General features: G+C 47.6%; 1 protein-coding gene across 2 annotated transcripts in view; it reads left to right on the top strand.

Annotated features, from left to right (window-relative positions):
* The window catches only part of LOC104990343 (steryl-sulfatase-like), a 36,046-nt gene that overhangs the window by 9,565 nt on the left and 12,470 nt on the right, over window positions 1–14,011 (top strand). For both annotated transcript variants that reach the window (XM_010842366.1, XM_010842375.1), the window contains 2 exons: window positions 61–484; window positions 9,459–9,595. In XM_010842366.1, coding sequence (XP_010840668.1) covers window positions 61–484; window positions 9,459–9,595 — 561 coding nt within the window. The remainder of the gene's footprint in view (window positions 1–60; window positions 485–9,458; window positions 9,596–14,011) is intronic.

Below are 14,011 nucleotides of genomic sequence, written 5' to 3'. Positions count from 1 at the left end.
GGGTGGGGGGGCGGTTTCCACTGGCTCTAAACTCGCTGCCCCTGTGGTCTGCCCCCGTAGGCAAGTGGCACCTGGGCATCAGCTGCCACGACCCCGGCGACTTCTGTCACCACCCAACCAGCCACGGCTTCGACTACTTCCACGGGCTGCCCCTGACCAACATGCGGGACTGCAAGCTGGGCGAGGGCAGTGTGTTCACCGCGGCCTTCCGGCTGCTGGTGTTGCTGCCCATGCAGCTCATCGCCCTGGCCCTGCTGACCCTGGTCGTTCTCAAGTGGCTGGGGCTCTTCCGGGCGCCCCCCTGCGCTTTCCTTTTCCTCTTCCTTCTGGCCACCCTATTACTCGGCCTCCTGCTCGGCTTTCTGCACTACTTTCGGCCGCTCAACTGCTTCCTGATGCGGAACCGTGACATCACGCAGCAGCCCATGTCCTACGACAACCTCACGCAGAGGCTCACGGCGGACGCCGCCCACTTCTTACGTCGGTGGGTCACCTCTCCCGGCCCGACGGTGCCTGGGATGCACGGACGGTGCCATCTCGGGGATCTGGGCAGAGGTGGGGGGAGTGGGGACCGGGGTGCTCGGCAAGCCACGTTTCCAAACTCCTGTGCTTGGGGGGATGTCTCCAAAGGATGCACGTGGAAATGAGATGGCATGCTTTGCAGAGCTGTGTGTTGGGAGCAAGAGGAAGAGACGCTGATGCTGGGCAAGATAGAAGGCGGGAGGAGAAGGGGATGACAGAAGATGAGATGGTCAGATGGCATCACCGACTCCATGGACATGAGTTTGAGTAAATTCCGGGGAGTTGGTGGTGGACAGGGAGGCCTGGCATGCTGCAGTCCATGGGGTCGCAAAGAGTCGGACGCAACTGAATTGAACTGATCTAAGCAGGGCTTGGGAATTGCAATGCTGTGGGCTCCCTCCTCCCAGAGTTACTTTGCCAGGTGCCCCCCATCCTGTGCAAATGAGTGTGTGTGTGTGCTCAGTTGTGTTTGACTCTTTGCAACGCCACAGACTGTAGCCCACCAGGCTCCTCTCTCCATGGGATTCTCCAGACAAGAATACTGGAGTGGATTGCCATTCCCGTCTCCAGGAGATCTTCCCGACCCAGGGGTCTAACCTGGGTCTCCTGCATTGGTGGATGGATTCTTTACCGTTGAGCCACCTGGGATGTGTTCCCAATGCTCCTGTGTGTGTGTGCTAAGTAACTTCAGGCAAGTTATTAACCACTGGACCTCCAGGGAAGGCCCTCTGCGGGTTTCTCCTCCTGTTAGGCTGCTTGAAAAAGAAAGTGGAAGTGTTAGTTGCTCAGTTGTGTCCAACCCTTTGGGGGAAGATTCCCCTGGAGGAGGGCATGGCCACCCACTCCAGTATTCCTGCCTGAAGAAGCCCATGGACAGAGGAGCCTGGCGGGCTACAGTCCACAGAGTCTCAAAGAGTTGGACACGACTGAGTAACTAACACACACGTCAGACTCTTTGGACCCTCTTGCTACGTTTTTCTAGAAGGCAGCAAAAGCTTTTGAACTTTGGAAGACGTGTGCTTTACACCATCATCCGGTAAGAGGTCACACGCAGATGTTTAGCTGAAACAAACCTTTCCCGAAAGGAATTACTTCTTCTCAGAGGGATTGCTTCTGATGCTTTCTACCTGATTCCGTTTTCATTTTCTCAAAAAATGATCTGGTCGTGACACTCAGTTGACATCGTGACTCAGCAAGGAGTGCCAGTCTGCATGGCGGACAAAGCTGTTATTACCTCCTGGGAAGGAGTTAACCTCACACTATTTAGTTACACTTAATAAGTGTAACCTTACACTAAGTATAACCGTACAGTTTTAAGTAGTAGTAGTTTAAGTATAACCTTACACTATTGAGGTTAACCTCCTGGGTTAACCTTACACTGTTTTCTAAATAAGAGAAAGGCCATTCTGAAGTAGAGTGGTATTCTGTGGATGTCAGACCTACACATTTCAGCCAAAATACAGCAGACTTGTGCTCGAAAAACTTACTGAAACAGCGAAACCTTCTTATGTCCGTCTCCACTCCCCAGAATCTCTCCGAAACCTGCCGGGAGGAGATGAATGATACCCTGCTCCTTATAAAATGACAGGGTTCAGGAATGACACTCAACTTCCAGGGCAAGTCAGTCTGTTGCAGGTGGTGGTATTTTGACCCAGATGATTGAAACTCTATGATATGTGAATATTCATACGATTAGAAGGAATTCTAATGGATTCCTCAGCGTTTGATCTTGAGAGGGGAATCAAAAAACATTTGATTAGCCTGAGGGTATTCAACCTCAGTTTATCTTTTTAAACTTTTAAATTTTTATTTATTTTTAAATTGAAGTAGCATTGATTCACAATGTTGTGTTAGTTTCAGGGGTACGGCAGAGTGATTCAGTTTTGTCTGTAACATATAGATAGATAATACTTTCCAGATTCTTTTCCCTTATCAGTCAGTCAGTCACTGCAGTCGCTCAGTCGTGTCCGACTCTGCAACCCCATGAATCCCAGCACGCCAGGCCTCCCTGTCCATCACCAACTCCCGCAGTTCACTCAGACTCACGTGCATCGAGTCAGTGATGCCATCCACCCATCTCATCCTCTGTCTAGGTTTATTATAATTGGATATAATTCCCTGTGCTGTGGGCAGTGGGTCCTTGTTGATTATCTATTTCATATATAGTAGTGTGTGTATCTGTTAATCCCAAACTCCTAATTCTTTCCCCCTCCACTTTCCCCTTTGGTAACCAACCATACATTTGTTTTCTATGTCCGTCAGGCTATTTCTATTCTGCAAATAAGTTCGCTTGCACTGGTTTTTTTTAGATTTCACAAGTGATATCATATGGTATTTGTCTTTCTCTGTCTAACTTAACTTCACTAAGTATGATCATCTCTAGCTCCATCCATTTTTCTACTAAAAGAAATGGCATTATTTCAGTCTTTCATATTCTTTACCAATTCCTCTGTTGGTGAACATTTACCTCATTTCCATATCTTTGCTTTTTTAAATAGCACTGCTATAAATATTAAGGTGTATATATCTTTTCTAATGATGGGTTTGTCCAGAAAACCATGCCCAGGAGTGGGATTTCTGGATCATGTGATAGTTTTATTTTTAAATTTTTTTAAGGCATTTCCATCTTGTTCTCCATAGTGGCTGCACAAATTCACATTCCCACCAACAGTGTAGGAGGGTTGCCTTTCTCCACACCCTCTCCTGCATTTATTATTTGTAGACTTTTTGTTTGTCTAATTTTTTTGCCATGCTGCATGGCATGTGGGATGTAACTTTCCCGACTGGGGATTGAACCCACACCTCCTGCATTGGAAGCACAGAGTCTTAACCACTAGACCACCAGGGAAGTCCCTATTTGTAGACTTTCTGATGCTGGCTGTTCTGACTGGCGTCAGCTAGTACCTCATTGCAGATTGAATTTGCATTTCTCTAATACTTGTCTGTCCAACCAGTTTATCTTGATTTTACTGAGGTTTCTGCAATTTTCTTTCAGAACTAGATGTTTAGGGTATTCTAGCCTGGAGAATCCCATGGACTGGGGAGCCTGGTGGGCTGCCGTCTATGGGGTCGCACAGAGTCGGACACGACTGAATCGACTTAGCAGCAGCAGCAGCAATACCATAGTTGGTGGTCGTGGTTGCTGAGTTATTTTTAATGGGTTTGTCTTCAAAGGGATGATTCCAATGCATCAGGTTGGCCAAAAAGTTCATTTGGAGTTTTCTGTGACATCTTAGGCTTTCCTGATAGCTCAGTTGGTAAAGAATCCACCTGCAATGCAGGAGAGCCTGGTTCGATTCCTGGGTCAGGAAGATCCCCTGGAGAAGGGAGAGGCTACCCACTCCAGTATTCTTGGGCTTCCTTCATGGCTCAGCTGGTTAAAGAATCTGCCTGCAACGCGGGAGACCTGGGTTCAATCCCTGGGTTGGGAAGATCCCCTGGAGGAGGGAAAGGCTACCCACTCCAGTATTCTGGCTGGGAGAATCCCATGGACTGTAAAGTGACGTCTTAAGGAAAAAACCCAAATGAACCCTTTGGGCAACCCAGTAAATGGCTGTTGCCCATGTTGGAGTGATACTTAATGGTCAATATTAGTGAAAATGCTACCTATTTGCCACAGCGCCCTTCGTAAGGAGCTTCTCACACGTGTTATCTGAAGACCGGAAGATTTAAAAAGCATCTAGATTAGCTGCTTTCTCCTGTGGTTAATTTATTTTTTCTCTCTGAGCTGTACTCATTAAAAACGTTTAAAGTTAATTTTGAAATATAGTTGATGTACATTACACTAAATTTCAGGTATACAACATGCTGATTTGCCATTTAAATACATCACGAAACGATGCCCATAATAAGTCTAGTAAAGATATTTGCCAATAAAAGTTATTATTGCATTAAAAAAGAAGCATCTAGGTAAAACCATTTTTTGGGTAACATAGTTCTCTCTATTGGAGAAGATATCTGAGTTGCTGAATTGCTGTACTTAAGGATCTTGACAGAATCGCCTCAATATGGCACCAGAGAACCATAATGACTGGTGACACCGCCACATTTATAAAAAGTTTTTTCAAGGGTCTGAAGGCACATAAATGTGTTATCTCTTTGACCAGAGTATCCTGACAAATGTAGGCAGCTCTTAACACCGTTATGGGGCTTCTTTGTTGGCTCAGTGGTTAAGAATCTGCCTGCCTATGTAGGAGACATGGGTTCAATCCCTGGGTGGGGAAGATCCCCTGGAGAAGGAAATGGGAACCCACTCCAGTATTCTTGCCTGGAGAATCCTATGGGCAGAGGAGTGTGGTGGGCTGCAGTACCTGAGGTTGCAAAGGATAGGATATGACTTTGCAACTGAACAACACCACCTTCATGGGATGTAGATTCAGGGCAGAAGTACTGAGGAGTACTGGAGTGGGTTAGCCGTTTCCTTCTCCAGGGGCTCTTCCTGACCCAGGGATCAAACTCAGTCAAACCTCCTAACTCTTTTGTCTCCTGCATTGGCAAGTGGATTCTCTACCACTGAACCACCAGGGAAGCCCCAAACACACTATAATTAACTAGCAATCCTCGCTGCTCTGATAGGCAGGAATGACTTGTAGATTTCTTAGAGCTCCTTAACTCTCCTTTTGTGCCCTGAAGAAGGGTCCTTCAGTCTTCTCCCTGGTCATGACTCTGTCCCACACTTTATAAAACAGATCCAGGTTGGGTTCCCACCTAGGGGCATGTTCAGGTTTTAACAGATACGGGTTAGTTACACATCACTTACTATGCATATACACATATTCTCGGGCACATTTCATACCCATTACCTCTTTTTTTCTTTTGGCTGAACCAGGTCTTAGTTGAGGCATGTAGCATCTTCGATCTGTATTGGGGCATTTGGATCTTTAGTGGAGTCATGCAAACTCTTAGTTGCAGCGTGTAGGATATAGTTCTCTGCCAGGGATCAAACCCAGGCCCGCCGCATTGGAAATGCAGTGTTAGTCACTGGACCACCAGGGGAGTTGCCCCACCCTCACCTCTTACATGGTACAGAAGGACCCTGGGAGATGAGGGTTCAGGTGTCTTCTTGTGGAGGAATCTGGGGCTCAGAAGTTGAGAGCGATCTCCAAAGCCCCACAAGCACACGGTACACAGTGGATGAAAGCCCACCTCTAACTCTCTGAGGGCCCTCCCGAGTAGACTGTAACAAGCTTGATGCCTTCTCTGCTTCTGCACTGACTGCAGACTTTCCAACCAGGTCTGAGTGTGGATTATCTGGAAGAAGGTTAGGGAGTTCAACAGCCCTGCTCCAAATGTATGAGGGCAGGTTCCAGTCCTCCAAAGGGGAACACGCCTGGGAATTCTTAGATAAGCTCATGTCTATAGTCCAGTCCTTAGGGCTTCCCAGAGGGCGCTAGTGGTAAAGAACCTGCCCACCAGTGCAGAAGACGGAAGAGTTTGCAGGTTTGATCCCTGGGTTGGGAAGATCCCTTGGAGGAGGGCATGGCAACCCACTCCAGTATTCTTGCCTGGAGAATCCCATGGACAGAGGAGCCCGGTGGGCTACAGTCCATGGGGTTGCAAAGAGTCGGACTGAAGCAACCTAGCACAGCATAGCACAGATATCTATATATGCTGCTGCTGCTGCTAAGTCGCTTCAGTCGTGTCCGACTCCAGGCTCCCCCGTCCCTGGGATTCTCCAGGCAAGAACACTGGAGTGGGTTGCCATTTCCTTCTCCAATGCATGAAAGTGAAAAATGAGAGTGAAGTCGCACAGTCATGTCCGACTCTTCGCAACGCCATGGACTGCAGCCCACCAGGCTCCTCCATCCATGGGATTTTCCAGGTAAGAGTACTGGAGTGGGTTGCCATTGCCTTCTCCGATATCTATATATGGAAACACATAAATCATCTGTCAGAGAGACAAAAATCTCAGAAATATAAATATCTCAGATATATGAAGGCAATTGGGTCGCACAGAGTCGGATACAACTGAAGCGACTTAGCAGCAGCAGCAGAAATATCTATATATCGTCTCTTTGTATATATGTTTTATGAAACACAAGACATATCCAAAAATGAGCTTCAGTGAAAACGGTTAGTATATATTTTACTTCTTGCTATATACTTTAAAGATGTGTATATATATACATATATAATCAGAAGTAAGATACATACTAACCATTTTCATTGATTATATATATATCTTTAAAGTATATAATGAGAAGTAAAATGCATACTAACCATTTTCACTGAAGCTCATTTCCAGATATGTCTTGTGTTTCATAAAAGTGTCCTTTTAGGGTCTCCCAGAAAGCTCAGTTGTGTCCGACTCTGTGACCCCCTGGACTGCAGCCCACCATGCTCCTCTGTCCGTGGGATTCTCCAGGCAAGAATACTGGAGTGGGTTACCATGCCCTCCTCCAGGGCATCTTCCTGACCCAGGGATCAAACCCAGGTCTCCTGCATTGCAGGCAGATTGTTTACCATTGTGCCACTGGGAAGCCCCATTAGTGATATCTTTCAGTCAGTGTAAAAATCTATATAGATAATTTTTTTGTTTTAAAAACTCAACACTTTTCCAGTGATCCAGTGGTTAAGACTTTGCCTTCCAAGCCAAGAGGTGTGGGGTTTGATCCCTGGTCAGGGAGGTCAGATCCCACATGCCTCGTGACCAAAAAAAAAGAAACACAACATAAAACAGAAGCAATTTTGTAGCAAAGTCAATAAAGACTTTAAAAGTTATCCACATCAAAAAAAAATATGTTAAAAAATTAAAAGTGTATTCTGAAGTGTGTTCGAATGAAGAGCCTGGGGCAATGTGCCATAGAAGTCATGCTTTTAAGAGCTCGGGTTATGTCTCCACCGTCGTCCACTTCGGTGTCTGAACAGTGTGGCTGGAGGGATAGTGGCTTAGACTCTGACACAGTTGTGGAAAGCAGTCACACACGCTGACGCACGGCAGGAACTTTGCACGCTCTCTCCAGGAGAGGGTTCTGACCGCCGCTCACGCTCCTTGTCTGTATCATCCTCTGATACATTTGGTCACAGCACTTTAAGCAGCTCAGACCAGCCAACTCTGAATGGTCTCCTCTGAACTTTGGTTGGCTGGATGGCAGGGCTTGGTCCATCCTGGCTTTATATTCTGAGTGCCTGGTGCCATGTGGGCAGAGTAGTTGCGAGAGGCTTCGGCGGATGAAATGAACACCCGGACGTGTCCATCTGCGAGTGCAGAGTGTTGGTCACCTGCACTTTGGCTGGCTGGATGTTGTTACCGCTGTCTGGTTTATGGTTGTGGTTCAGTTGCTCGGTTGTGTCTGACTCTTTGCAACCCCATGGGCTGCAGCACGCCAGGCTTCCCTGTCCTTCACCATCTCTTGGTTTATACCTTAGTCCGATTGCCAGCTTCCAAGGGCCTTCGGAAGCCATCCATAGACATCTATATTTGCATTCCAGTTATTCCCGATGCTGATGCAAATGGGAACTCTCAGGGAAAGCTCAGATTCTCAGAAGAAGAGGCTCTGCCTGGTGGCTCAGACGGTAAAGAAACTGCCTGCAATGAGGGAGACCCAGGTTCAATCCCCGGGTCAGGAATATCCCCTGGAGAAGGGAATGGCAACCCACTCCAGTATTCTTGCCTGGAGCATCCCAAGGACAGAGGAGCCTGATGGGTTACAGTCCTTGGGGTTGAAAGAGTCTGACATGACTTAGTGACTATCTCAACAAATTTCAACTGGATGACTTAGTGGGTAAGGAATCTGCCTGCAGTGCAGGAGACATGAGTTTGATCCCTGGGTTGGGAAGATCCCCTGGAGGAGGAAATGGCAACCTGCTCCATCATTCTTGCCTGGAGAATCCCATGGACAGAGGAGCCTGGTGGGCTATAGTCCATGAGGTTGCAAAGAGTCGGACGTGATTGACTCTTTCTTTCTCAGAAGAGGAATGTACTATGCAAGACCTTCTTGACAGGCAGGAGAAGAATTACACTGTAGCTGTCTTCCTGCCTGGATCTCACTCCCAGGGGAGGACAGGATGTAAATCTTTGTGATTCTGAGATTGGCATGATCATGGGTTGCTGGCAAGGTGCAGAGAGCCGCCTTCTGTATTTGTAACAAATAGAGAGAAGGCGTGTAGCAGCCGAAAAGTTCTCTCTCTTCACACAGCCTGCAAGGCTGGACAGCAGTAAATTTTCAAAAGAGTTGTTTACTGAAGTGCTTTAGCTAATAAAAAAAAAAAATGGAGTGAAGCTGTTATGGGGAGATCTCCCTCCTGCCGGCTTGCTCAAGTGCTCCTTTAGTTTTCAAGGTCGTAAAGAGGAAGAGAGATGGGACTGTAAGGGTCTTTTCCTGCCATCTCTCTGGAAGGACAGCTGAGCCTAGGTTCCTAAGAGAAAGTGCAGGTTGGTCAGTCGTGTCTGACTCTTTGTAGCCCCATGGACTCTACAGTCCATGGAATTCTCCAGGCCAGAGTACTGGAGTAGGTGATTTAGTCGCTCAGTGGTATCCGACTCTTGCAACCCAATGGACTGTAGCCTGCCAGGCTTCACTGTCCATGGGATTCTCCAGGCAAGAATACTGGAGGGGGTTGCTGTTTCCCTTGTCCAGGGGATCTTCTTTCCTCCAAAAGAGCAAGCTGTCTGTCACACCCAAGGATGTGAGCAGGGCAGAATGACCAATCTGTCCAGCCTACATTCCCAGGGCTCCGCTGATGACATCTCTATTCCCAGGGCGGAAATCGTCACGGTTTGATTTTATTTCTGCAAGTTGCATATTCCCTTTCTTTTTTTTTTTTTTAACCAATTGGGGAAATCCTCACAGTTTGATATTTTTGCAAGATGGATATTTCTCTTCTTTTTTTTTTTTTTAACCAAGGGAATAAGTGTTTTCACTCTCAGAATTAAACAGCAACAGCAACGGCATCCAACATGCTTATTTTGCCCTTGGCTTTTTCTTTTTTTTTAGGAATGCCGAGACCCCTTTCCTGCTTGTCCTGTCTTTCCTGCACATGCACACGGCTCTCTTCTCTTCGAAGGACTTTGCCGGCAAAAGTCAACACGGCTCCTACGGGGATGCCGCTGAGGAGATGGATTGGAGCGTCGGTACGTATCCCTGTATCTTCGGTCTGTGGGCTTCCCAGGTGGCTCTGTGGTTAAGAATCTGCCTGCCAATGCAAGAGGCGCAGGTTTGATCGCTGGGTGGGGAAGATCCCCTGGAGAAGGGAACGGCAACCCGCTCCAGAGTTCTTGCCTAGAGAATCGCACAGACAGAGAAGCCTGGCGGGCTACAGTCCATGAAGTCACAAAGAGTCAGGTATGACTTAGTGACTAAGCAACAACAGTGTTCAGTCTGAACTTCAGAAGTGGCTGTGACTTTTCCTGCCTCCTAGTTTATTTCTTCTGAGTTTCTGCCTGTGTGTCTGACACCATCAGAGACAGCACGTGCTTGGTTTTTTTTGTGTGTGTTTGTTTTTGTTTGTGTTCCAAGGAAAAGTCACCAGACAAACGCTGAGCGTGGTGGGTAAAAGTGAAAGGGTTAGTCGCTCAGTCGTGTCTGACTCTTTGTGACCCCGTGGACTGTAGCCCGCCAGGCTCCTCTGCCCATGGGATTCCCCAGGCAAGAATACTGGAGTGGGTTGCCATTTCCTCCTACAGGCGATCTTCCCAACTCAGGGATCAAATGACAGGTAAGGAGCAGGTGCAGTTGAGGTTACTGATGGGAGTCTGGGTCTGTGGGCTGCTGATCAAAGAGATGAATGAAGGAAAAAGACTCAAGCCTTTATTCTTTCCTCCCGTTATGCTCTCTTTATGTATTTATTTTAATTTTTGGCTGCTCTGGGTTCTCACTGCTGTGCGTGGGCTTTCTCTAGTTGGGGCGAATGAGGGCTACTCCCTAACTGAGGGTCTCGGGCTTCTCATTGGGGTGCCTTCAGTAACCTTGGGGTCAGCAGCTGCTGCATGCCCGCTTCATTGCCCCGTGGCAGGCGGCATCTTAATTCCCGGCCAGGGATTGAACCCGAGTCCCCTGCACAGGAAGGTGGATTCTTAATCCCTGGACCGCCAGGGGATTCCCACCACTGACTGTTTTAGCAGCTGAATCTGAGCAGCCCCTTGTCTCTAGCGCAGTTGGGTACAGGGCAGGTTTGGGAGACAGAAGACTCGCGTGGTGGGTACAGCTGGGGACAGTCTCGCTGCAGTAACCTTGAGGTCTTCTTCCTCTGTGCATCCTGTTAACGCCCACTGTCTCCTTCTCCTCCAGCTTCTGTGCTTCTTGCTGCGTCTGCGAGGATGGCGGGGGTTCCCTTGCTCTCTGCGTCCCTCCTCCCTAAGCGGGTTACCCTATTTCCTGAGAGACGTGGCATGTTTTTTGGAGGAACCCAAAGACTTCTTGGTGAATTTTTTTCCTTTCTAGAAGATATTTTTTTAATGTGTATTTCACTTGGCGGCGGCGGGTCTCACTTGTGACAATTGCGATCTCAGTTCTACCATCTGAGATTTCTTTCTGTGTGTCATCTGGGATTTTTTGTTGTTGCTGGAATGCGTGGATTTTCTAGTTGTGGATGTGGGGACTCAATAGTTGCGGTGGGCGGCCTCAGATGCTCCTCGGCGTGTGGGATCTTAATTCCCCAAGCGGGAACTGAGACCTGCGCATCCCCTGCATCGGAAGGCACATTCTCTACCACTGCACCACCAGGGAAGTCCCTGAGGTGTTACTTTGTAAGCTGTGCATTGCACATCGACGTGAAATCATGGTGACTGCGCTTTCTCTTGGGACTTTCCTGATGGCTCAGCGGGTGAAGCATCTGCCTGCAGTGCAGGGAGACATGGGAGACATATGTTTGATCCCCCTGGAGTGGGAAGATCTCCTGGAGGGGGAAATAGCAACCCACCCAGGATTCTTGCCTGGGAAATCCCACGGGCAGAGGAGCCTGGTGGGCTGCAGTCCAAAGGGTTGCAGAGTTGGAGACGACCAGGGACACAAGTGAGTGTGCACACCTGCGCTTTCTCTTACACGGCTTCTCAGCCTCAGGGTTTTTTTCTGCAGAGTGCAGGGGAAGCCAGAGTGTGTGGGTAAAACAGAGGGATCGAAAAATCTGAACTTCCCATTCACCTCCTGTGTGCTCCAGCGATGTCTCTGGTGCTAAGGTCGTTGGCTCCTTCCGCACAAAATTGGACAAAAGTGAGTCAACGGCACTGTCAACAGGTTGCTCAAGATTTTTGTCATGTTTCCTTTTTTTTTTTTTTTTTCCCCTTTGGCCCCTTCTCTCGTACTTCCTTTCCTTGCGGTTCCCCGAATTCAGCATTTTTCTCAGCAAGGTGTTTAGGAGATCCTTGAACGTGGCCGTAGAGTTTTCTTTGTCGGTTTGCGTTAAGAGCACATTGAACGTGACGAGGGTCACCGACCGTGGCAATGATAAGAACAACTTTTGTTTCATTTCGTTTAAACCTTGGGAGGAGCATCGTCTTTTGGACAAGGTGACTGCGGCTCTGTTCTAGCTGCTAGCTGTTTCCCTAACTATCTGCGTGAACTCGACAGATGTCTTAAATCTCTGCGACTGATGAGTTCAGGTGAAGCAACCTCTGAGTTTCCTTCTAACCTTCTCTGTAATGCCACACAAGTCAGTCAAATGATGAACACGTACTATAGGAAAAACAAAGGCAGCCAGAACATTCCGCCTAATGAGATCGGTAAGAGGGATTCATTATACTCAGGGCTTTGGCATACAGCTCGTACAAGCCCGCCGTCTTTATTTTCTGCTTCTTAAAATGTTGCGTGTAAATTAGCTTACATTTTCCACACCTTAGTAGTGTAAATCAATAGAATAGTCCTCCACAGTGTGAATCAGTAGAACATTTTATCTCTTTAATGAGGGTTGTATATTAATGTAACCAGTTTTGTATCCAGCTCTCTGACGTGTCTTGGCTGGCAAGCAGGCTTTTGCCAGGATCATCACACGTATTGATTACATTTTATTTAATTAGATCAGCACAGCTTCCTACCCTCACTGATTAAAAACAAATCTAACTTGCAATGTGTTTCTGCTACTCACCCCTCCTGAGTAAAACGGAGCATTTTTTGGAATCTTTGTGATCTCAGTAGACCCCGGCACCATATTAATAGGTGGTTGTGTTTTTCCTTTTTTTTTTTTTTGCCCAAAATAAAATTCTCCCCTTAAGCCATTACATTCATGGCTTAGGATGTTTCTGTTGTTTTACAAACTCAATACCTCTGAGCATTTTGAAGAAGATGGCTTCTTTCCAGAAAGACCCTTTCTGTGTCACCGAGAAGGGGACTCTGGGTAAAAGTGTAATAAAATGACACGGAGGTATCAGCTCAAAAGAAATACCTCAAGCACCATGGGAGACTGAGCTAGAATCCGTCAGGCAGACAGGCCGTAGCTCTGTCTTTTAGACTCTAAAATGCTCTAAAGTTTAGGGCGTCTTCTTTCTAAATGTTTGGAGACAGCATAACTGTACAGCACAGCTTTCCCCACTGCGGGTTTCTCCATACCCGTAAAAGCATATTCATGAAAGATCCTTTCTTATTTAACTGTCCGCCGTGGCCAATCTCACCCCGAGTTGTGGAGCTTGGACGGCTTGATTCGCAGCTGTGTGCTCACTGTTGCTTGTATTCTTGTTATGACCGAGAAAGGACGGACGGCAGAGATATGGTGTAAGCTCTACGCAACAGGTTGGTGTTGCTGTGTAGTTGCTAAGTCTTTGTCGGACTCTTTGCGACCCCATGGACTGTAGCCCCGCCAGGCTCCTCTGCCCATGGGGTTCTCCAGGCAAGAATCCTGGAGTGGACTGCCATGCCCTCCTCCAGCGGATCTTCCTGACCCAGAGATGGAACCCACATCTCTTATAGCAGGTGGATCCTGTACCGCTAAGCCCCCGGGGGAGCCCACATGTGAGACGGCTGGCAGTAAAAGTCCACAGGGGTGGCCGAAATCCTGAAACCCTAACACCACCATGCAGTCTGAGAGGTGGGCGGTGTTGTACTGATCACACTCACTGCCTGCAAAGGGCGTGCCCTGCACCTGGTCTTGCCTTCACACATGTCCCCTCCCTTTGTGATGTCAACGGTCAGGGTGGTGTTCCCTTTCCATCAGAATAGTGTGCAGTCCACAGCAAGTCACAGGGAAAGGGTCATCACCTTTAATACATGCCATTGTGTGCCGAATATATGATAAGACCTTGGCTTAAGAGAATGTAGGGGTTTCTAAGGGAGTTAAGGTCTGTACAGTCTTAAGCTGTGGTTTTTCCAATAGTCATGTACGGATGTGAGAGTTGGACCATAAAGAAGGCTGAGCATGGAAGAATCGATGCTTTTGAAATGTGGTGAAGACTCTTGAGGGTCCCTTGGACTTCAAGGAGATCCAACCAGTCCATCCTAAAGGAAATCAGTCCTGAATATTCATTGGAAGGACTGATGCTGAAGCTGAAACTGTAATACTTTGGCCACCTGATGTGAAGAGCCTGACTCACCTGAAAAGACCCTGATGCTGGGAAAGATTG

This window comes from Bison bison, unplaced genomic scaffold (genome assembly GCF_000754665.1).
Source record: "Bison bison bison isolate TAMUID 2011002044 unplaced genomic scaffold, Bison_UMD1.0 scf7180017847276, whole genome shotgun sequence".
NCBI classification, from domain to species: Eukaryota; Metazoa; Chordata; class Mammalia; order Artiodactyla; family Bovidae; genus Bison; species Bison bison.
The sequence above is the reverse complement of the archived record's forward strand: the minus strand, read 5'-3'. Positions and strand labels throughout refer to the sequence as shown.